This window comes from Daucus carota, chromosome 2 (assembly GCF_001625215.2).
Source record: "Daucus carota subsp. sativus chromosome 2, DH1 v3.0, whole genome shotgun sequence".
Taxonomy (NCBI): domain Eukaryota; kingdom Viridiplantae; phylum Streptophyta; class Magnoliopsida; order Apiales; family Apiaceae; genus Daucus; species Daucus carota.
In genome coordinates this window covers 45,901,097-45,925,849 of record NC_030382.2, presented here as the reverse complement: position 1 = coordinate 45,925,849, position 24,753 = coordinate 45,901,097, and the positions used below count along the sequence as shown (strand labels likewise).

The window sequence follows — 24,753 nt, the reverse complement described above, 5'->3', positions numbered from 1 at the left end:
CTAAATTTTTAAAGAGCATCTAGGAGCCCATTGGAGCACTAAATTTTGATTTGCTCCTAAAATTTAGACTTAGGAGCTTGTTTAGAGAGCCCCTTGGAGTTGCTCTTAAGCGTTTGTCCCATGTCTACTAATGGGTTCCCCAGTTATGGTAATGTTTAACAGAAATATTATACATCACCTAGTTATTCCACCAGATCTGGCAGTAGCCTCATTCCAAACAAGGATTATATTGAAATACTCAATTTCTCGCTATTTATTCCTCTGGCAACCAGCAGGAATTTGATCATATTTCCAGTAGTTGCTCCAGAAATTTCAAGGATCCTCCATAACTGCAAGGATGTTATCCTTAAATATACAATGTACGGACCCAAAGGCTCTGTTTTGCTATAAAGTGTCTCTGTCTTTTGACCAACTTCTTCGACGTAAAGCATATTTAACAACTTCATAAAATGTAACTACAATCCCAACAGAAGGACCAGCACGAGCAACACGAGGACCAGCACCTGCAAAGAGTCCCTTGATCCCTCCATCACTGTCCAATGAATGTAAACATAAGCAGTTTACATTTCTAGAAAAATAGTTGCAGGTTCTTATGGGAATAACAATGGCATATCTTCTACATAGTAAGCAATTGAAATTCACTAGAATCCCACTACAGCCAAATTGATAAATTTACAAGTTTTACTACAGCTGTAAAGAAGTGCCACCAACCTCCATATCTCAGCTAATGTATGCTTCGTGGTCATCTTTGATGCTCGAGAAGAATCTTTCTACACAGAAGGAAAATCACATAAGCAAGCAGAAGGTGCAAGGATAAGGGTACTACAGAGTCATCTCAACAAGACACCAACAACTTCTGCTTATAGTTCAATTAAGCAAACAATCCCAAAGATCACATGAGAATTCAAGTCCTTGGACATAAAGTGTAGTTTATTATTGATCCAACGTTAGTTTTTAATAGTAAGTTTATGCTCAGCAGGCTTGACGGTAATTTTAAACCTGGAAGTTGGTAATCTTTTTTATCTTCTAGAAAGTGATAGGTGAGATAATAGAATATTAAACTGGAACCATGTGAGGCACAAGCATGAGTGACAAATATATGTTGTAACATACAACATCTCTTACCCAGAAAGAAGTAGCACTTCTGTCATTGATTAATTAGGCATCCTTCATATAATAATACCGAACCACATGCAACTTACGATATAGAAAAATACATAGTCCTTATTTATAATCTAGGCTTTTCTTTACCAAATTTCATTACTTTGCACGGGACATTTTGGACTATAGGGGTGAAGTAAATCAACGAAACAAAACCAAAGGACATGTGACAAAATATTATTGACCAGAAGAATCACCTCAATCTGTCGTCGGGTCTTTGCCACATCCAGAGGACATGTGACAACAGCTGCGATGCTTCCTGCAACAAAACCAGCAGAGAAATTTGCTCCAAGGATTGTGGCTATGCTTGCTTGATCACTTACCAGGCTTATAATCCGTCTCCTGAGCTGTTTATACAAGCATATAATTGGCTTCATACACTTAATTAAGACATTATTTTATGTCAAGATCTACTATGGACTTCATTTAAGATTGATGTCTTACAGGCTCAAGAGTCGACCAGCAGATAGCAGAAAAGGGAACATCACGTGCAATCTGAGCTCCAAGACCAGTCCATAAGTAGCGGTAGTTTTGTACTGCTAAGAGCCAGAGCCATACATTATATTATATAAACAGGAAGCACACATCTAAAATCCAGACGACACAAACTATATGGTGGATCCTCATCCATGCCTGGAAAGTTGTAACATTAAAACTGTACTATCACACACAGATTTAAAGAAAAATTGTCGGGGACTCAGAAGTGAACAATTAGTACACTGGTTCTACTGACAAGAAAACCTTACACAAAATATCTTGATGATAAATGATATATTTATATATAGGTTATTTCTCTGATGAATATTGTTATAAAAGCACATCACTGGTATTAACCTCTTCTTTCTTTTTTCTGTGGATCCAAAAAGTTGGCACAAACATTATAAATATGATTCACTTATATACTACAGACAAAGACGGATCAGATGCAAACCAATAATTTAACAATACATTTTACATATTTTATCGTATAATTGTCTAATACATATTTATACACATTTATACACACACACATATTTTACCATATAATAGTCATTTTACCATATAATTGTCTAATACATATTTATACACATTACACACGCATATCTATACTACATATTTAACTAACCAATTCAGAAATAAACTTACATCTTTGAATGTTGTTTGTGGTTCTTAAGTGTGGTTCTGACTTAAGAGATCACCTCAACTAATGTCTTGCACACCCCATTTATACACACACATATTTTACCGTATAATTGGCTAATACATATTTATACATTTTACCGTATAATTGTTTAATACATATTTATACACACACATCTATACTATATATTTAACTAAACAATCCAGAATTAAACTTACATCTTTGGAGGTTGTTTGTGGTTCTGACTTGAGAGATCACCCCAACTAATGTCTTGCACACCCCAGGAGGCTTCACGCCAGCTTGAGTGTCTTTAAATGCCTTCCGCGAAAATAAAGGCATGTGAGATACAGACAGTACCAAAGTTAAAGTAAATCAAGCTGAGAATTATATCATTTATCTTGCTGCAAAAAGGAATCTTATTGAAAGATGTACTTCTGTCAACACAGTTCTATGGAATTTCTGAACAAATAAGGAGCTTCTACAGAACAACTAGTGCAACTGAATTGTGGAAATATAAAAAGAGTAGTCTTCCTTCTGTCTTTTACATCTTGTACAGAAACTAACTATTGCCAACTAAAAACACGTACTCCCTTAACCATTCAGATAAACGAATACGACTAGTCAAATACTAAGTTGTTTCACTTTATGCGACCACTTCAATGGCATATTGTAGAAGAAAGATGTTGGAAGCTAGTATATTGGTTCTTAATGGGTAACACAAGTAATGTAAACATGATAAATGAAAGACAGTCAAACAATTTAGGATGTAAAAAGTGCCATATGATATATGAAATGCAAAAAGTACTTCCATGGGCATAATATTGATACAGTCTTGTAATACCTGCATACGAGTTCTTGCAAGTTCAATAGGATAACAAGTAATACAAGCTAACGAGCGCGCAACTGCCCCTGATACTAATGGGACGTATGGTGTAAGACTAGGACTATTTCTTGATGTCAACTCCTCCAAAGAATTGCGTAAAATATCATAACAAGGCAAATAAATACCCACCTGGTAAGAAAGATTTATCGGAAGTAATTAGTACCACATATCTTACAAACAACTGAAAATAAGTGAAACCAAAATAAAAAGGCTATCGTTCAGCTCATGTGGTTCCACACAAAAGACCAGTAAGACACGGACATGGAGAAAGACTTACTGTTGGAATAGCTAATGCTAGACTTGCATATGTTCCTCTCCATAACCTCGCAATTCCTTCCTAAAATAACCGATATACACCAGATACCAATGGATACTCTTTGTTAATAACAGACAAAAACTGATATAAGTTACACGGGAACAATTCCACCTTCGAGTGATGCATTTACATTCATGGTTGTGATACCACTAATATTGATAATTTTATATATACCTAAAATACATAAATATAATGCTTTTAAGGATTCATAAAGTGGCCACCTAGCAAACTGTTATAAAGTAATCTACTTAGAGATGCCTGGGACACATGAAAAATATGTAAGTTTCATTTTATGATTTATATTATAGGACTGTGTTATACAAACTTTCTTAGCTTACAAACTTGCAGAATTTACTAATAATGACACTGGATGCACTAAAACTGCAAGTAGTACTTACCAGATATTTGAGAATAAAATATAAAATAAAAAGAATGTTTATATCAGAGAATTGTAAATTTATTTGTTGTATAAATGTTGCATCTTACAAGATATATTAATATGCATTATAAATAATATATTATTATTATATTTTATTTTCAGAAATTTTGGTGCATCCTGTGTCAATATTGAAGTATTCTGAAGGTCTGCAGAGTTTGTAGAAGCCGAAACTAAAAAATCTTAAAGCGTAAAAGGCCAAATATATAATATACAATATATTCCACAATCATGTATCTAAAAAAAGACATCTATCCCATGGTTCAATCCAGATTACAAAAAATGTTTGCTTGCAAAATTCATAAACCTAATACTAATATCATCACTTGTACAAACCTGTTGTGTAACTTTGTAGAAGACATCGAATGTTCCTTTATATCGCAAAGCACACTCTGATTCAGATCCAGTAACTGCACGAGTGCATGATGGAGAAGATCTCATATCCGGAAGCATCTAAAAGATCAAAATTCAAAATCCTCATGGATTTTAGAAAAAAGTGGTAGTTCACTACTATGTCCAAGGCAATGTATACAAATTCAAGCATCAAATTCACAGATGCTATATTCTGACATTAAAGATGACCACGTGTTTAAGAAAAGGGGAAATTCAACTCCGTGTTTGTGTCAATGTGTATTAGAGAGCGGAAAAGAACCAATTTATTGCACAGGCTGGTTTCACAATGTATTCAGACAGGTGGTTAAAGTAAAGTTTTGGATAAATAACTCATAGGCTATTCTTTAAAAAATGGTCCTGTTTGTAGACTGCTACTTACAAAAAATAAGGGCTTATTGTTTTAGATTTTTTTTGGATATAAGTGTTAAAGAGGTGTTTCATAAGCGTTCTTTGACAAAAAAAAAGAGCTTATTTCAGAAAAAAGTAGAGTTTTATGTACTTTTCTCCAGAAATAAGACCTTATTTTTAAAAATAAGTTTATCCAAACAGCACTAATGTATGCTGTGAATATATAGATCATGACCAATCAATAGCAAACTTTTGTGGCAACACACAGTGTAAAATATTGAATATACAGATAAAGTCCGTATCCGTATTAGAAACGTACTGTATTTGATTCGAAACACGATGTACGGCATTGATCATTATATGGGACGCCAGCTGCCTGCGCTTGCAACCTAGTCTGATTCATAAGAAATTGTAAGCAATAACCAAATACTCATTAGAACCTCTACAAATTGTGTGAACTTAATCTGTAACACACAAGAAATTTCAGATGACATTAAAATATGATAACCTGTAACATTCATATCCAGATCAAGAAAAGTTGACAAGTTTGTATAGGAAACTCTCCTAATTCAATTATAGTTAACTGAGTAGGAAAGGATGGAAGGATGAAAATAAAGATATCTGAGTCCTATAAACAACTAGATTTTAACGATATGCCAGCAGAATAATTGTTCGCTCATGATTTATATTAGCCTACAGACTCCACATTCAAGTTGCTTTGGCAGTTCTTATAAGTTATAACATTGGAGGTTGAATATCACAAAGTTTGGCGCCGCCTTATTACTAGTCGATCTATGCCTTTTGATGCTTAAACAATAGTTGATTTATACACTCCAAATTTGTACAAGGCGCAGGGAATTTCTTTTGATACTTGAATAATAAGCATGGTCAACACAATTCTTATCAACCTCTTATACGTTATCAAGTAATTTCTTTACAACCTTTCCTTCCAAAGCAAATATTATCATATACAAACTTTGCATACACATAGCAATCTCATCAATTTATAGGCCATTCAATTAGATTTTAGATACATCAAAATGTACTCAAACAATTCATTCTAATAGAAAAAACTTACATGTATTGTAACCCCTGCAGCATATTAATTTGATATGTGTCTAGGAAAGTGAAATTAGTCATATACCTAATTATATTTACACATATGTGGTTTATTAAACTATTAATTATTATTTTTTAGCTAAAATGTATTGACAACACTGAAAAATTATGCAAATTAGATAAAATGCATAATTTAGTCATCTGGAAGACAAGAAATTCTACTTACTTTGCCAGCTAACGTTAACACTTCGCCTCTGGGTAATTAGTTACGAAACACCAGTTTCAAGTACAATTTGTGAAATTAAAGAATTTAAGTTTAGATGTACAAGTATCCCTCTGTCCGATTTGGGAATTTGAGTGGCCGAGTATATGACACGGGATACATTGGGTAACCAAAGTATGCCTGCCTCCTAGCTCCTAACTTATATTTAGTCTCCCCTTAAATTGCACTGACAGTAAGGTAGACACTCCTAGATTCTTACAAGGCACGGGAAACGCCTTGTGGTGCTTGAACAATAAGCTTAATCAACAGAACATTATCACGTTCTTACATTACTCTACAATCGTAAATCTCTCAAACCAGATAATTGGTTAAAAACTTCAGATACGAACTTCAAATAAATATACGTAGTAATCTCACAAAATCTTAGGCCAGTCGTGAAGATTTTAGGAACATCAAAATGTACTATATTTTAGCTCCGGCAGCATATTAATTGCGATGCATATCTACATACGGAACATCAATCATACACCTAATTGTCCTCAAACAGTCGCAGTGTATAATTAAATTTTTCGCAAACAAATTTATCAAGGAAATGGAAAAAGACAATGTCAACACTCGAAACTTATCAAATTAAAAATACGAATAAACTCGAAATCAAGACAAAATTGAAATAAGAACAAGGAGAAATTGAGAGATATACCTTAGCGACGTCGAGAGGATTAACGAGGACGGCGGAGAGAACGGCGGCACCGGCGGCCGAAAAAGCTCTCTCACCAAAACCTAAAGTAACATCTCTAGCAACTAAATTTGGTTGCTTGGAATTCAAGTCATATTGATTCTCCTCTTTATTGTTCATCTCCGTGTAAATTCAATTTAATTTATTTGAATCGAATAATGCGTGTGATTATACATTATAAATGAAGATTATGAGCTCCACCGTTGTTTGTTTGTAAATGGAATCAAGAATCGAGGAATTGATTCGAATTTTTAAGCAATAATCAATCATATCAGGAAAATATACATACGATATATAGCTGCGTTTGTGTATATGTGCATGAAGGGCAGAGGAGGCTGATTCGTGGCGTGGAACCAAGGGCGCCAAACAAGAGGAGGTGCTGACAGCTGTGGAAATTGCATTTTAATATACAGCAAGAAAAGTCGCTTTTCTTCTCCTTATTTTCTACTTCCATTTTACTTTTTAATTTTCACCTTCGGTACTTTTATTTTATATTACTACTTCTTTACCCTCGAAACAAATTAGTTAAGTTTTATGGAGTGCATAAAAACATTGGAGTATTGGAGTACAAATCATAATTTTTTGGTTTGATCCTATATTATATCTTTGATTATCCAAATTTTGATATAATCTATCATTTATAAGTTGTCTTGCATATAATTGTCAATTAATCATTAATATCTTTTAACTTTAACAATTATTAAGATTATTGTTCTGCTTATTAGTTATATTGTAGAACATAGAGTCCTATGATTTATAAAAGTAATTATTCTACCATTTGATCACGATGTTTATGTTCCAGAACATAATGGGCAGGTTGTCAAATATTTACAAATATTATTGGACAAAAAAAAATTGAAATTTAGATGACTAGATTACATTTTATCAAATTTTGTACTCCAATACTCCAATTTTTTTTGTACTCCATAGAACTTAACTCATTAGTCCTATACCATTAGTTTGTATTTTAATAAATTTATGATTCTTTTTAGTTTTTACTGATATATGTGTATGGTACGTGATATATAAATTTTATTTTTTTTGTTAAAAGGATTTCGTAATAATGTAACATTATTTATTTTAGATTTATGATGATATGAAGGTATTTATAAAAAGTCAAATTTGTGTCGGTACTAATTTATATATACTTATCATCTTTCAGTTAATCGATTTCTGTGCATATTTTTATCAGAATCAAGGGTTTTTATCTCGTCCATTATATATATGCGTCATTTTTTGTATATATGTCTGTTATATATATATATATATTATATTTTATGTGTACTTGTGTCCTAATCAAGTCTATATTTGAAGACTTAACACTTGTCTAATTATACAAAAATATAATTTCACTTGATATTATAATAACAAAAATTTATTTACACGATCAATTCAATAAATTGGCGAACTTTTAAACAATCCTAAATTTTGAATTGCAAACAAGTTGATTTCGTACCTATGAATCAGTTGTTTGACACTATATTTTTTTCAACTTATCGACACTCCACATTAATATCTAACATATAACAAATTTATACTTTCAAAATGACACTTAAGAAATTTAAAGTTCTGCATTCTTGTTTATGTTAAACCTTATCTTCAAAAATCAAGACATGAATTATCTTAAATTTCTTATGCAAAATTCAATGTAGCTTAATGATGTTGAAAAGAGAATTTTTTATATATTGTCTTGTTTTTCACATGTATCACATATTTTACTACACAGTTTATATAAGATTATTTTATATATGAGACAAATATATATATTTTATACATAATATTCACACTTAAATCAACACATCACTCAAATTTATTGAAACATGAGAATATATTTTATAACTAGTTATATATGTATAATACATTGTAGATTAAAATAATAAAAACTAATTCCCTTACTATTAGTTGGATTTATTTTAATATGAAAAGTATTATTTAATATCTAATTATTATTGTATTGGCTATTTATTAATAAATATATATCTCCTCTATATCATAAATTCTATAATTGCACATATTTCAAATGATTCATTATTTTAATTTTAATAAATTATTATATATCTTTATAAAAATTAATCAGATTTCAAAAATCGAACCGATCGATAACATTATAAAATATTAATTGATTAAATCAAAAATCAAAAATTTAATCAGAGATTAATCAGATTTTAAAAATCGAATCGATCGATAACATTCTAAAATAAAGTTGCAGGAAGGAAGTGTGCCTTCTAATTTCTATGCTAGCAGGGGAGAATTTTTCGATGTCTGCCCCACGCTTAATGGAGCAATAATCCTGTATTTTATTATATATTTAATTAAAAACAACCAGATAAATAGTAAAAGAAAATACTACTCTATTATATTACGCGCCAGGACCCGTTCAGAGTGTCTTCTGGGCAGCCGAGAGGTTTAACAGAACCCTAACCCTAGAATTTGAATTCTTCCCGTCACAATTCTGAGATCAATCAGTAAGTCATTAGCAATTTTATTACGTATTTATCAATGTTCTCTGCTCCAAATATTTAAAGTTATTTTTTGGGGCTGTAAATTAAGTTGTGTTTGCTAGTATACAGTAATGGAGTTCGTGAGCCCGGAAGGTCTTCGTTTGGATGGACGCCGTCCAATGGAGGTACCCCCTCCCTCCCTCCCTCCCTCTCTCTCTCTCTCTCTCTCCCCCCCTCCCTCCCTCCCTCTCCCCCCTCCCTCCCTCCCTCCCTCTCCCTCCCTCCCTCTCTCTCTCTCTCTCTCCCGACTCCCTCCCCCCCCCTCCCCCCCCCTCCCCCCTTCACATTTATATATCAATGATGCTTTATTATATTTTATATATGTACGTTATGTATCAGATGAGACAGCTTCGAGCTAAAATTGGTGCTGTTGACAAGGCTCATGGGTACTGTTTTGTCTTTTCAATTAACTTGCCTTGTAATTTTTGTTTTTATTGGTTGTTTTTGATTGAATTGATCGTGCTTTTAATTTCAGCTCTGCTTATTTTGAAATGGGTAACACAAAAGTGATTGCTGCAGTTTATGGTCCGAGAGAGGTAGCCCTCTTTGTTTATGTGTTTTCATTAATGCTTAAATATTTGCAGTTATGTACATTGCTATGTGTTTTCCTTTACACATCCGTGTCGTGGTAGATCTACTATGAGTTTGTTGAATCATAGTGATGTAGCAGACAATGTTATAGAATCTTTACCAGCTTTACTGCCTCAATTCTGATGATGTCTAGGGACCTAGTGGAAATTTGTTATCTGCTTTAAGAATTTGATGAAGGCTAGAAACTGTTGTGTTCTGGGAATGAACTTGTCCCCCAATCATCTCCTTACAAGGGTATCTTTCGGTCTTTTTTGTTGTAGTGGTTACACACTATGCAATTTATAGAATAATGTGATAGAGAGATTAGTATAAATCACCTAATATTTGGAAGCCTATTTACCTCGGGTTGTAAGGGATCTTTCGCACCGGAGATAATCCTCGATGACTTGGACACCAGTTGAAACTATTGTAATACTGGATATGCAAGTCCGAGTGATGAAATATGGGCTAGCACAGGTTGGGGCTCGGGATATGGTTTGAAAGTCAGTGGATGTTTTTCCAAGTCCCGTCTTACCTTCAGATGAGAAAATATTCCGAGCCTTTCGGGTGGGCGGGAAGGAGGGTTGTAATATGGTTGAGAAGGAAGAACATGGCATTTAAATATGATTTTCTTTGTTCGGTTTGATTAAGAACAGTGTCATTATTCCCCTCTAGTTATTTTACCTGCGTGAACCTCTTTTTTCTTCTTCTTTTTTTTTTTGGGGGGGGGAGTTCCGGGGGGGGGGGGGGGGGGGTCATTGCGGGTCTAGAATATTAAAGAATGAGATACAGTATCTTATACCCTACTAACCATCGACTCGACTCGACTTATTGACATGACAACCATGCTTACACAATCTTATATATTCAGGTCCAGAACAGGAGTCAGCAACTGAACGATCAGGCTCTGGTAAGAAGCTCTAATATAGTAATACTATTCAGATGGATATATAACTTGGTCTCTATCTTTCTGTTCACGATCAAATTTTTTTCATTCTCTCCCAGGTACGGTGCGAGTATACAATGGCCAATTTTAGTACTGGAGACCGCAGGAGAAAACCAAAAGGGGACAGGTTCGATCTTCTCACATGTAAACTAATTTCATCTAATATTATTCCTTGTAAAGTGTTGTCCTGTTACAAAATTTAACTTATATATATATATATATATATATATATATATATATATATATATATTACACACACACACACAGATATGTGTGTGTGTGTGTATGGCAAGTTCTTTGGAGTCCATAAAATATTGGAGTATTGTAGTCCAAAATTGGATAAAATATAATCTTGTCATTTAATTTTAAATTTTTTTGTTCTACAATATTTGTTAATATCCGACAACCTGCAGATTACGTTTTACAACATAATCGTTGTAATCAAAGCGTAGAACAATTATTTTTATAAATCGGAGGACACTATGTTCTACAATAACTCACAAGCAGAACAATGATCTTAATGATTGTTAAAAGTTTAAAGATGTTAATGATTAATTGATAATTATGTTTAAGACTACTTATAAATAATAAATCATATATAAATTTGAATAATCAAAGATATTATTTATGATTGAATTAAAAAGTTATGATTGGTACTCTAATACTCCAACTTAAATGCGGACTCCATAGAAACTAACTCATGGATTAACTTGTGATAGTCAGACCTCCTTACAGTATAGATGATTTCATTTTGTTTCCTTACAATATTCCTTTGCCACACAGGAGATCCACAGAAATTTCTTTGGTCATTCGTCAGACAATGGAAGCGTGTATAATGACACATCTAATGCCTCGTTCGCAGGTAGTAATGCCACTGACAGGCCTGTTTAGTGTAATACAGCTCATTGTAGTCAACTGTATTACAAACAAGGGAAATCCACTTGTAATTGTTGTTAATCATGTTTGTCTTCTTAGTGAATTATGTAATAAACTAACAATGTACTATGAAGTATGTTTAAGTTTATGAATCTTAGTTGTATATTTGGTAAATTTAGATGTATATTTAGCTGACTTGTAGGTATGGGGTAGTGTTTGTTGTTTAGGTTGGTTTGTTCCTTTCTTAGTTGACTGTCCTGTGTGTCATGTAAATGCCATTTGGTTCATTGAGATTTCAACCAGGTTCTACAATAAGATAATATTGTACATGATTGTGAATTGTATTAATAATTCTAAAAGCATTATATTTTGTTTCGCAGATTGATATATTTGTACAAGTTCTTCAAGCTGATGGAGGTAAAGTTGATACCTATAGTCACAAGGCCAGAAAATTAGCGGTGTAAACCTCTTTGCTGTTATATGTGCTGTCCCCAATCCCTTATTCTCTTATAAAGTACTATATTAATCAAATATTATTTGAATTGGTAACGAAATCAATTTTTAACTCTGGAACTAATCCATTTAAATCCAAAATGTTTCCAGGAACGAGATCGGCATGCATAAACGCTGCAACTTTGGCCCTTGCAGATGCAGGTATCCCGATGCATGATCTTGTTACATCATGCAGTGCAGGCTACCTTAATAGCACCCCACTTCTTGGTAATGCTATAAACTTCCTTTCTAATATATTACTCATTTAATGTATGACATTATATTAGCGGATTACTGAAGACAGTTTCAAATGCAGATCTAAATTATGTAGAAGATAGTGCTGGTGGCCCTGATGTGACGGTAGGAATTCTACCTAAATCTACCAAAGTGACTTTGCTGCAGGTCCGTTTCTGATCTTTTCTCTGTCAAATATGTCATTATCGACACGCCCTCTGTTTTCAAAATTTACGTTTGACTTTTTGGCACACATGTTAAGTACATTGACCATAGCTAAAAATATTTAATATTTCTAAAAATTTTCATCTTGTGAATTAAATTACAAGCTTAATATTTTTATTCAAAGAAAGAAATATTTAACTATCAATGCTCATAAAAACGTGTGGAAGGAAATGAAATGTCAATTATTTGAAAATAGAGGGGCCATCATCAACAAATCTATAAGACTTAAATGACCATGATTTGAAATGAAGTCAGTTGAGTATCTTTCTGATATCTGTAGTTGTCAATATATTGTCCTTCTATCATATACTCATGTTGGGCGGTCATGTTGTTCTATATACTATCTCCTCACAAGGTCATGTGATCAACCTAAGTTCAATACTTGCAGTGTGCTGCAGAGATTTTTTTTTTTTTTAAGAAAACAAGATAGAGATTTAATTTATATGTTCCCCGGTGATGTTTTTTGAGGGAAAGGAAATAACATAAACATTTGGGAAGAAATCGCTTATATATATGTCCCAGAAATTTTCTTTTCATATTTGGAAAGACAGAGTGAAAAGAAAACAACTAATTTTCCATTATTTTTTATTCTTTCTTCAACTCAGGATCACAATGTTAAGTACAAGCAGTGTTCTAATCGGGTGATGAAGTGTTGAAGATTAAGCGGACACTTGAGAGGGTCATTAAGTGGAATATATATTTTATTTTTTAAACATAATACTACTGTATGCAAAAATAAAAGTAAGTAAATTTTAAGTAATAAGAATCAAACATCAAAATGTTCTTGATGTTACAAAATAATTTTTTTTACATTTTATTATTATTATAGTCATATTATAATAGATTAATATTTTAAATTAATAAATTAGCAGTCAAACTGCTTAATCCGCTTAATAGGCCGCTTAATCTTCAATACTTAGTCACCCGATTAGTGCAAAACTAAAAGCGCTTTAGAACACTGGGTACAAGTATGCATCAAACATATTAAACAACACATGGTCTAACTAGAAAAAAAATTATATTATGCAAAAAAGATTTGAGTCTACTGGTTATATTAAGTTTGCTGTATTAATAATTAGTCTTCTTCTTACTTATCTTTTGAGAGGGGTAATAAATTGTACTTGTTTATTTTTTTGGGAAGAAAAGGGAGAAGATGGTAAAAACTTGAGATAATATAGAATTATTATCTAAATGTGCTTTCTTGTTGCTCTTTTTCACCATCTATAAACGAAGAGGAGATGAAACTGGGGGTATTCTGATGTAGGGCAAGGGTGGAAACAAGGGCAAAAACAAAGGGTTGAAGCTATATCCGCAGAAAATGATAAAAACATATATAAATCTGTAGATTATTCCAGTGTACTTCTCATTCCATTGCATTAACTCTGATAATTATAATTATGATTACAGTTTGTTAAGTAGATAAGTATTTTTATCTGTTTACTTTTATAATCTAGAATATTGTTATATTGTTTACTAATCAATCACAATCATTGTATCCCTTAATAATAATGATGATGATGATAGTGATAATGGATAATATGTACTTAACTTATTTATTTCTTTATCCAAATCAATTTCTTCTGCCTTTGTACTTTTCCATATTGAAATTTGCATCTGGGTCATAAGCTAGGAAAATAAAGAGAAATGAAGTTGATTCTTCATTATCATTATCCTTAAACTCCAGCTTTGAAATCCAAGTGCCAGTCTATATATATTTAGACAATTAATAAAATATGATTCGTTAATGCAGATGGATTCCAAGTTGCCAATGGATATCTTCGAAAATGTAATGCAACTTGCAACAGAAGGGTGCAAGGCAGTAGCAAATTATATTCGTGAAGTAAGTTGAGTTCTACTTGATTTTGTTGTGGCGATATCCTTAATTTTATGTTTGCCAAGTACCACCAACTTATCCCCTAATATGAGTCTAATCAGAATTATCTTACTAATTTGCAGGTATTACTAGAAAAGACAAAGGAACGACAGAAATTCCATGGTGTATAGCATAATAAGGTTAATGAAACTTGAAGAATTTGGCTACAGTTATATCAAATTATTCATTGGGTTTGTCAGTGTGGGTGTGTCATGTGTTGGGGTTACAATAGTTGTATTGATGCCATATTAACTGTTTTCACTCTGGCTGTTCATAAAATGAACGCCAACATATTCTCTAAAGATATCTTTTAAAGGATGTCAAACAAATTGAAAGCTCAACTATTACAGAATTTGCAGCGTTTTAATTTGTGAAATTTATGAAAGAAAAACATAATTGGTTTGAGGTACTTTTAAGTGTTCCAGCTGTTTTGTAGCTAATATAGCTCAATTCTTCCTCAATTTTTGTAGTGTCTGGCTCTTATGGGGAAATTTTGGAATCATATAAATTGCAGTATGCTTTCCACAAGCTATTGTCAGACATTGCTACACCATGGGGAACTCTACGAAAGCCTTTTTACCTGAATGGAATTTTTAATTTCTGAATGTTTGTTTTAAATTTACATTAATGGTGTGAGTAACATTGTTAAGTAGAACTGTACTATTGTGAAAATCAATTTTTGAAGGATAGAGTTCGTTTCTGCCTCCTGTGTTGGTTTTTTTTTTTTTTTTGGGGGGGGGGGGGGGGTAGGTATCAGAGTTTTGTTATGAATCTAATTAAGTGCGTGGAACTTGTACATGATGGCTATATAGTTCAGTTGAGATGAATATATTCTTCCTGAATACTTCAACATTTGATTTACGGAAATCTTATAGTTGATTAATTCATTTTCTCGGTGTAGTTGAGAGACTAGGGAGGCAATTCACCTTTGGTGGACAGACATATACTGGTACATTACACAGCTTCATGCTGAACTTTAAAGAAATAACATGATCCTTAGCAATAAAATGATTTTATATAAGCCTGCAAGGTTTAATAAGTGATTGGAACTTGGTAAAATTTAAAAAAAAAAAAAAAAAAAAAGTCGATCAAAAGTCATTTACAAGAGATGGTTATCCATCTGAAGCCAAACTAACTTTAATTGCGCAGGTGTGGTTCTGCTCATAACCACGTTTTCAATTTTATTTTCAAAAATACTACCTTATCTAATCTTATTTTTCAAAAATACTACCTTCTTTAAAATATTTTCAAAAATAATGTGGTTGCATACGCAATCATATATGCAACTACAAATCCTGATTTCAAGTTTCAGATTTCAAATGTCATTTTCAACCTCATCTTTGGAATCGATATATATATATATATATATATATATATATATATATATATATATATCCGAAGATGAGGTCGAAAATGAAATTTGAAAACTGGAACTTGAAATCAGGAATTCAGTTGCATATATGGTTGCATATGAGGTTGTATTCAGTTGATTCTATTGTAATCTAATGGCCCCGCCAGGGGCACCCATACATCAGTTGCAACTTACAGTTTTTCGTTGCATATGAGGTTGCACGCAACCTCATATGCAACTAAATGCAACTGAAAACTGTAAGTTCCAACTGAAGTATGGGTGTCCCTGACGGGGCTATTAGATTGCAATAGAATGAACTGAATGCAACCTCATATGCAACTAAATGCAACCACATATGCAACTAAATGCAACTGAAAACTGTAAGTTGCAACTGATGTATGGTGTGCCCCTGGCGGGGCCATTAGATTGCAATAGAATCAACTAAATGCAACCATATGCAACTGAATACAACCATATGCAACCATATATGCAACTGAATTCCTGATTTCGAGTTCCAGTTTTCAAATGTCATTTTCGATATATATATATATATATATACTCCTCCGTCCCAATCAATTCTATACAGTTTCCTTTTTGGGATGTCCCATCATTTCTATACATTCCCAAAATAGCAACTTTTTATAATATAAAACACTACTACACCCACTATATCCTCCCACTATCTCCATTTTATAATAATAAAAACACTATTACACCCACTACTTTACTCCACTATCACAAATCTATTATTAAAAAATATGTGGGTCCCACCACTTTACCCACTTTCCACCTAACTTTACTCATTTCTTACACTTTTTCTTGGTCTCCGTGTCCGATCCCAATGTATATAATTCATTGGGACGGAGGGAGTATATATAGGGGTGGGTTCTGGTACAAACTTACAAACTTTATGCGTTCAACACATATGTAATTTGAGTTCAACATTTTTTTTTACATATTTTGTTGAACATCGATTAAAATTGTGTTGGAGAAGTACATAAACTAATTTTTCAATGTAAGAACTAAGTTAAACGTATTATATAACTAATATTTATGTTTATAAACCCTACCCAAACTCAGTTTAAGCATCTTTATAAATATATTCAACACAATGATAATTAGTGTTCTACACCCGATGTTGAACCTCAGTTATAAATGTGTTGAAAATACGATTTATTTATGCGTTATTTTTAAAAATTGTGATGTTTTTTGAAAAAATTTCAACATGGATACTTTCTATAACTAAGGATTAACACGATGGGAGAATAAAAAAAAGTTTGTAAGTTTGTAACTTAAAAAAAATTTTATTTGATCCTCTCTCTCTCTCTCTCTCTCTCTCTCTATATATATATATATATATATATATATATATATATATATATGGATTCCAAATATGAGATCGAAAATGACATTTGAAAACTGAAACTGGAAATCAGGATTTGGAGTTGTATATATGGTTGCATATGCAACCACCGTATTTTTGGAAAATATTTTCAAAAAGGTAGTATTTTTGAAAATATTTTAGAGAAGGTAGTACTTTTGAAAATAAGATTGGAGAAGATAGTATTTTTGAAAATAAGATTGAAAAAACAGTATACAAGATAATTCCCCTTACATAAATCAGCTCTGAATAGATTATAGAATAAGAAAATTTTCAATTTAAAAAGTACTAGCTGGATTTCTTAAGTATTTTGGAATCTAGTATTAAGAAACTATAACCAAAAGCCATAGACGCTTTTGTAACTACACCGGTTCAAAATAGCGTCGAAGAAATGAGATGTAGTGGTGTTCCATGTTAACATGCACTAGTACCACAAATAGACCAGTTTTTATACGAATAAAAAACGAAAGCAGAAATTAGAACACAGGCTGTCGTTAACTGATCTCAATCCGAAACGGGGACTGAAACTGGAAACAAGGAGTTCTCTCGAGATCTGTTAAAGCCCGGATCAAAGCGCGAACAACATTTCTATATATCTGCAAGGAAGGAAAACATACAACACAAAAGGCAAGGATAAAATTAGCTATGACTCTGGCAGCGGGGAACAGAATGGGACTTTGCTCGCTGCTGCAATGACATAGCCTAGAAGTGCTTCAAACGGGAATCATATTTATCACTACAAAAGCTTGAAGGCACATGTTCAAGCTCTAAACAGCCAGTCCATTCTTCTCCGGGCTTCAAAGCAATAGGTCTCTCAATCACAGCTCCATCCACACATACCATCTTCCTGTAATCCACCTTGCCAAAATCTGCCATGGTTTTTGATTTCCGCTCCCATGGATTCCACACAACTACATAAAAAGAGAAAGGATTGTAAAAATTAAAATGTTTCAAACTTATGTGAATTCATGCACAGGATGGGCAACAATATACAGGACATTCAGTATCCCATAATAACCTAGTTCAGATTTTGTTGCCAAGACAAGCAGAATGTGTTGGTAGGCTATAATTTCTAGGCTTAATTCTGCAGTGGTCACAGACTCACAATTATACTAGAATTGACACAATATTGAAAATAAATATGATAAAAGAAAAACTACAATTTCGGTGGAAATCCGTGCCACATTAGTGCACTCTGCATCTAATTCAAAGCAAGATGGTTATAGCTCTTGTTCATATGTATACACATAAAAGTCAGATACATACTACTTGGAAGGGCGTCCTTAATATGTTGTCATTTTTAATAGTCATAGATTCAAGTTGCAACTGAAATCTTCAAGTATATGTATTCTATTCAATTGTTGCCTTATACTTAGGAAAGATATATAACTAAAAAGGCTAGTTGTGGCAGTAATCTTGTTTATTTGTTCTACATGAAACCTAAATAATACGGCATTCCACTTCTTGACATTGTGGATCACGGTACAAGTGGCCATCAAAGATACTTTGTTTTAAAATTGTGGGTGACAAGTGCCCCATGAAGAGAAGCATTGAAAAGTTTTACAATAAATCCAGAGAGTAGATGTTGGTGAGAAGTGCATCAACAGATGAGAATCTGGAGGCGGTAAAAAAAGGCCAAATGGGATGTGCATCACATAAACTGAAGAGGTTCATAAAAAATTATCGACTACAAAAAGGAGGAAAATGGAAAGGACATTCTAAACATATGTACAACTTTAAATCAATATGGGGTGTTGATATTTGATTCAAAATTGCAACTGAAATCTTGAAGTATATTATTATGTAACTCTTTTAAGAAAAAGTCATAACTCATTAGGCTACTGTGGCAATAATCTTAGTTATATGTTTTTTTTGCTAATTCTTATTTGTATGTTATATAGCCTGTATATGATATTCCTTGCATTACAATCTACATAAGATTGCAGTTATTTGAATGCATATTTTTAGTTTTTTTATTTCCCAACAGAATGGGGCTTAAAAATCTTACCAGCATCCGGTAACCCTTCTTTTTTTATTACAACCGTTCTCTTCTTTCCATGGTCAACAACTGCAATGCAACTTGGTGTACAAAGATAAGCACGATCCACCTGCATATATTTACTCGTGTTGCTTACATTAATGAGTTATAGTATAAATTTAACAGGTGAAACTACAAATACAACTCAAAGTGTAAAAGAAACAATAATCTTTGCGACCTTAAGTTAGTCAAACTCAAAACTTTTAGATGCTGGCAAGTAAGATCTTAGTTTGAGCTATAAGAGACACCTGCATATACATACATACATACATATATATATATAGACAGACACACACACACACACACACGTTATATCTACCTTAGAGATTTCAATCTGACAGTTGAGATACATTTTAAGGGGATGTTTATACTGCACATAATTTCCTCCACTAATCATATAGTTGTTCAAAATTAATTTTTATATTTCCTTATGTTGAAAAAGATGTCATGAAACAGGAGATGAGGACAGCTGATGTTCATTTTGCTGTGCAAATTGAGGAACCCATGAGCCCACATATAAGACCATATACCTCAGATTCAAAAGTTATTGCATCTCCATGTTCAGTAAAGCGTTTTCTGTCAGACAGGTTGTCTAAATAATCCAATGTTTCCAGACCTTCTATCCTGACTTCACTGCAAATCACATGACAATTTTGGTCAGTCTGGGAGAGCTGAATAGCATATATTTCTGTCTGGAAAGAATATACAGTACCAAAAAAGAGAATCAACCAACAAGAAGTGCAAGGTCTGCATTCTTTCCCCTTTATCATAATGGGAAAATGATTAAAATATTACCAAATATGGGGGCAAGTGTCTAAACTGCACATCTGACAAGGTGGCCCATTTTAGCACCCGCGCCACACTATTAAAAACTGTGTTATTACTGGAACACATTTTTTAGTATTTTTTTTTGTGCAAAAAATACATTTATTTGCAAGTGTTACTCATGTAACTCATAGCACATGCAGATGTTTTTCAACTATTAGACATGTAAAGATGTGCCATTTTGATCATTTCTCTCTCAGATTGTGTTGATAATGGCCTAAATACTTATCATTTTGTCACCTACTCAAAACAATTGATATGCTTTTATAAGAATATTAAAGCAGAATTTAGCATAAGCCTCCTTTTTTTTTCCCGAAGTAGCATAAGCCTCTCCCTTTCCTTTTGTTGCTAAGTAGCATAAGCCTCTTTTACTTTCAAGTTATATATTCTCTTATAAGCTGATAGGGAGGTGGTTTACTTGGCACAAGTCTGGTAGATTGCAGAAAATTAAGAAATGCCATCCACGGAATGGAAAAACATAAATCTATCTACATTAGCAAAGGTTTTTATATGTACTTAAATGACACTGCCAACTTAGCCAAGTACTGTTTCCACAGTCCTGGTTTCACTTTTTATCACATCTACAGAAACAAGATGATTCATGCTACAGCACATGACAACCAATAACAGAGTATCTGTATTCAGAAATTCAGTTTTGTACCTTATATCTGAAACAGACAAATATGTATGGTATCCAAATGAGAAACTAAATGGCTTGCTGTCAATGTTCCTGATGCGCGATATCATGTTAAGATTCCCGTCATATGCAAGCAAAACCCTGAGTCGAAACTCATAACTAAGGAAGACGAAGAAAGGAAGCTATATCAGAAAACATCATATTAATATATGTAGATTGCTAATAATCACCAACATGCATTTAGAAAAGAAACTCTTTTTTGTTTTTTACTGTCCTGCTGTTTCGCTACCCACAAAAATGATTTCAGATGTAAAAACATATAAACGCATACTTATAAAAGAAGTAATACACCAATTTCACTATGTACAAAATGTTTCTGTAAGAGGTTCGTATCATCTCAAACCTATAAAACATAATGAAGTCTCCATGAAATTAAACAGCAAAACCATATCGGAACATGTAACATATATTTTCTTCTTTGCAGTTTTATCAATTCGATTTATAAAAAACAACGGTTGAAGCTGTATTTTTTGTGAGAAAACACAATGTATATGGGAAAAAAAAATTGAAAACATTTGCAAATAGTACAGATTTTTTTGGGGGGTCCATATACGTATTTCGAAAAGAACTCCATACCACAAGTCTGGCCTAACTAAGATATGCTTCTACTATGTAAATTAGTAGGGAAAATACATCTAAAGCTAACCTATGAGGCCATCTTCTGAGCTCTTCCTTGGAAGGCTTACGTAGCAAGTCAACGTAAGATTTTCCCCGGCAATACTTATGTATTAGGGGGGGAGGGTCATTGTCAATTTTCCAGCCTTCATTCCTTGCCTGACCGTTTGCTTCAAGAGAAGCCGAGGGGCCAAACTACAGAAAGTGTAAGAAATGCATCTACAATAATTTCAAATAACATGACCACACCATTTATAACAATAATAAGTATACCAATATACCTGGGGAAAACAAACAGGGATGCCTCCTCGCGCTGCACTAGGGGGCCTAGGGATCTTCAGAAAACAAAAATACATATGTTCAGGTATATATAAAATTACACCTAGTATAGTAAGCAGCATAACTTGTATGACTCTATTACTCAGTCAACATATACATCAGCCACATTTTAAGCTTACAACTGTTCTCCGCCCTTTAGTTTTCTAGTTTCTAAAGTAGGCGTTCTGGTCATTATTTGATGTAACCAGCACCAAAATCCAAGATATTATTTCTTATTGAAATTTCTGTCATGAGGCAATTACAGATATATTTTAAAGGCACCTCAACAGCAAGAGAGAGAAAAGAACTTACAGCTACATCCTAATAAAGTACACATATTGTAACTAACAGCAAGAAGGTCTACTCAGTACATATCATACACGGCAATGACAGTGACACATAAAAGGCAGACGTAGTGCAAGATAGTCTAAATGCTATACAGTAATATGGCAGTGGTAAGCAAGAGGCGCAGAAGTAGGGCTAGAAAGTCTACGGATTATACATTTCAATGCCATAGGCACACAAGAGGCAGAAGTAATGTTTGTCTGAGATACATAATTGTGTTGTTTTTTTCAACATTTCTAATAGGAGGCTAATTTTTCTTTCGCCATTTTTCCTCAGTTCCACATCTCCACTTCTGTTGAAATGAACATACATGATATCTCACTTCCAAAAGGTCACTATATTCAGTTTAACAAAAAAATATTGTCGGACTTCTCCAGCAACCCTACATATATATGATGACATAAGCTTCAAACTCCACAGAGATATATGACCTTACTTGTTAAATTGTAAACTGTCCGCCTGCTAGCTTCACTAAACATCTATACGTATTAACCTGTTGTGTGATTACATCTAATTAGAGTTATGGGTTCTACTTCACTGCATAATTGAAAATTGAATAAATGTTATTATCCTAATGTAACACAAAAATTGATTGTGCAGAAAGGAATAAATCATAAATATCACATAAATGCAGATTCCTCCGCATACAACTTACTATGCATTCCATTCTTTTTAATAAATTTGCCTTCCAAACAAAATCTAGACTTCACCGCCAAATTAAGTAAATGTTATATATATAATTCTCATCAGTCAGGGAACTCGGCCAAGCTATGTAATCATGTGGCAAATCATCATGCTCCAGCGTTCCATAAAGAAAGCCATTTTAATTCATAGAGTTTAGGAATTTGTGTAAAGGACAAACAGTTTTTTGCAATGGCTGGTACTTAACATACATACAATAAAATACATAAATGAATCAAGCAAAATCGATGGAAATTACACTAATTTTTGAAGTTTAGATGATACACCCTTTCGTTAAATAGATTACTGGAAACACTAAACAAAGTTAGTAATTCAGACCTTTGTACTGGTGAAAAGGAGTTCGTCCCCTTGTTTGTTCCGCCATGAAGTGACATGTCCTCTTTCTACAGTAACCTGAGATTGACAACAGATACTGATTTTATAACCATTTAATGATCAGCGAAGAAAGATCCTACATTCGAATTACTGAATTTGTCACATAAATAAATCTAATTAGATAAAAGTATGAACAAAAGAATATAACCTGTGTTGATCCTCCTTCGTTGCTTAACGCAACCAGATTAATTCCATGTGAATTCGTACTAACTTTATAGGTAGATTTGCACTCCCAATCTGTTTTAGAATGCACCATTTTTTGAAAAACAATAGCTGAGTTTTCTCTGTTAACCACTCTATATGGAAAAAGTTTGCCTCGAAGTCTCTAAAAGCCCTAAAAATCTACTTTACCAGGCATGTCAAATGCCGACACCAGTTTATAAACGTGACAAGTGTCGTTGGTAAAGTTACCAGCTCAGACTCTTTATGTATATCTCATGCGTCGATATTCTTAAATGTAATTTATCAAATCAGATAGATATATACTACCGATTGATACCACATTCTCATCATAGTCTATATGATCCAAAACTACCTCTCAAAACCATGCGCTCACCCTGGTCTATTTAATCCAAGGTATTCTTTAATTAATATGCACGAGTAGCTGTAAGCACTCTCATTTATTACACCTATATTACAGAATACCCGGAAGTAAAACATATTGCACGCTTAAGTTCCCCCCTCCTGCCCCGAAAACTCAACTCTCACCCTCTATCACATTTTACCAGATAATGACAATTATAATAAAATTGGAAACTGGGGGAAAAACTAATGGACCTCAATCCTACACTTCCAGAAGACATTTCTAAAAATGATAATCCCCACTAGAGAAATTCTTAATCTGAATATATTCATATTACATTTACCCAAAAAGTAAAAAGCTCAAAACTTTAAACACCCAATTACTCAAATTTCAATCTAATCCCAGACAAAACTTGTTTCAGTCCTGTTATCACTCTAAACTAAACTTCAAACAAAACCCACTTGTGGGAAGACAAAAACAAGAAAGTGAGCATTGTGACAATAAATCAGAATAATTAGTTAAACATCAAATGTAGCAAAGAGGGAAATATTCGAAATTTAGAAGCCAAATCCCAAAATAAACATTCCATATTATTGTCAAGTACCTATAATGGGTTAAGCAGAGGCAAAATAACAAGAGGATTTCTTCATATTTGAATGAAAGAGAAGCTGCTTCGTTGATAAAATAGAAAGACGTGAGCACAAGGATCTGCATATGAGAAGCAGTTGAAACTTGTGAGTTTAATTAAATTCTTTCAAGACTTAAAATTAGGGGAAATCAAAACATAAGTACGGTGGACATCATCTGCTTCTCAGGTCTCTAACACTTGTGTAGTTCTTGTCTGGCTGTCACAGTTGTGTGTGTGCATGATTTGTCGAATACTTCTAAATTTACTTCACTTTTAACTTCAGTTCTCTAGGTTCTAATTTGCATTGATGTGTTAATGATGTGATTTAAACTTTCAATTTTTTTATATCCTTGAGCTTAATAATATTGTATCCTGATGATATTGGTCCAAAATGATAAATTATGTTATTTTGAAAGAGATTAGTTTTGTTAAATATTTTAGTTGGGTTAATATGATTTTAAATTTATGAGTCGTATGGATTTATAATGTATTAAAATATTTAAAGCAATGATAGGAGGTTTTTTAACTGTTTGGTTATGTTAATATTGTCATAAAGTTATAAT

The 24,753-nt window shown here is 33.0% G+C and overlaps 3 protein-coding genes across 11 annotated transcripts; 1 reads left to right on the top strand and 2 right to left on the bottom strand.

The window, feature by feature from the left end:
* Nucleotides 1-242: 242 nt before the first annotated feature.
* LOC108206769 (mitochondrial carrier protein MTM1) lies at nt 243-7,082 on the bottom strand. Of its 6 annotated transcripts, none has more exons than XM_017377170.2 (10): nt 6,640-7,082; nt 4,977-5,051; nt 4,253-4,369; nt 3,442-3,501; nt 3,123-3,293; nt 2,500-2,599; nt 1,606-1,697; nt 1,359-1,508; nt 712-770; nt 243-532 (listed from the first exon to the last, which is right to left on the bottom strand). In XM_017377170.2, the coding sequence occupies exons 1-10, from the start codon at nt 6,793-6,795 to the stop codon at nt 385-387; spliced, it is 1,128 nt and encodes a 375-aa protein (XP_017232659.1). In that variant the 5' UTR covers nt 6,796-7,082; the 3' UTR covers nt 243-384. The 6 variants fall into 6 exon arrangements, with proteins under 6 accessions (XP_017232659.1, XP_063943874.1, XP_017232658.1 ...); XM_064087804.1 differs by having other exon boundaries at nt 243-568; nt 1,606-1,700; nt 6,640-6,942; XM_017377169.2 differs by having other exon boundaries at nt 1,606-1,700; nt 6,640-6,942.
* Nucleotides 7,083-9,010: 1,928 nt separating this feature from the next.
* LOC108207645 (exosome complex component RRP41 homolog) lies at nt 9,011-15,095 on the top strand. 4 transcript variants are annotated; one of them, XM_064087801.1, is made up of 13 exons: nt 9,011-9,140; nt 9,246-9,301; nt 9,516-9,562; nt 9,652-9,712; nt 10,618-10,656; nt 10,752-10,819; nt 11,476-11,554; nt 11,949-11,985; nt 12,172-12,288; nt 12,377-12,462; nt 14,270-14,359; nt 14,476-14,532; nt 14,863-15,095. In XM_064087801.1, the coding sequence occupies exons 2-12, from the start codon at nt 9,248-9,250 to the stop codon at nt 14,521-14,523; spliced, it is 726 nt and encodes a 241-aa protein (XP_063943871.1). In that variant the 5' UTR covers nt 9,011-9,140; nt 9,246-9,247; the 3' UTR covers nt 14,524-14,532; nt 14,863-15,095. The 4 variants fall into 4 exon arrangements, with proteins under 4 accessions (XP_063943871.1, XP_063943870.1, XP_063943873.1 ...); XM_064087803.1 differs by having other exon boundaries at nt 9,017-9,140; nt 9,239-9,301; XM_064087800.1 differs by lacking the exon at nt 14,863-15,095 and having other exon boundaries at nt 14,476-14,801.
* Nucleotides 15,096-17,516: 2,421 nt separating this feature from the next.
* On the bottom strand, nt 17,517-24,160 carry LOC108206071 (putative glucose-6-phosphate 1-epimerase). The gene is made up of 8 exons (XM_017376252.2): nt 23,188-24,160; nt 22,983-23,057; nt 21,581-21,634; nt 21,331-21,494; nt 20,649-20,783; nt 19,693-19,795; nt 19,133-19,232; nt 17,517-18,035 (listed from the first exon to the last, which is right to left on the bottom strand). Exons 1-8 carry the CDS (start codon nt 23,293-23,295, stop codon nt 17,827-17,829), a joined length of 948 nt encoding a protein of 315 aa, XP_017231741.1. The 5' UTR covers nt 23,296-24,160; the 3' UTR covers nt 17,517-17,826.
* Between the last annotated feature and the right edge of the window lie 593 nt (nt 24,161-24,753).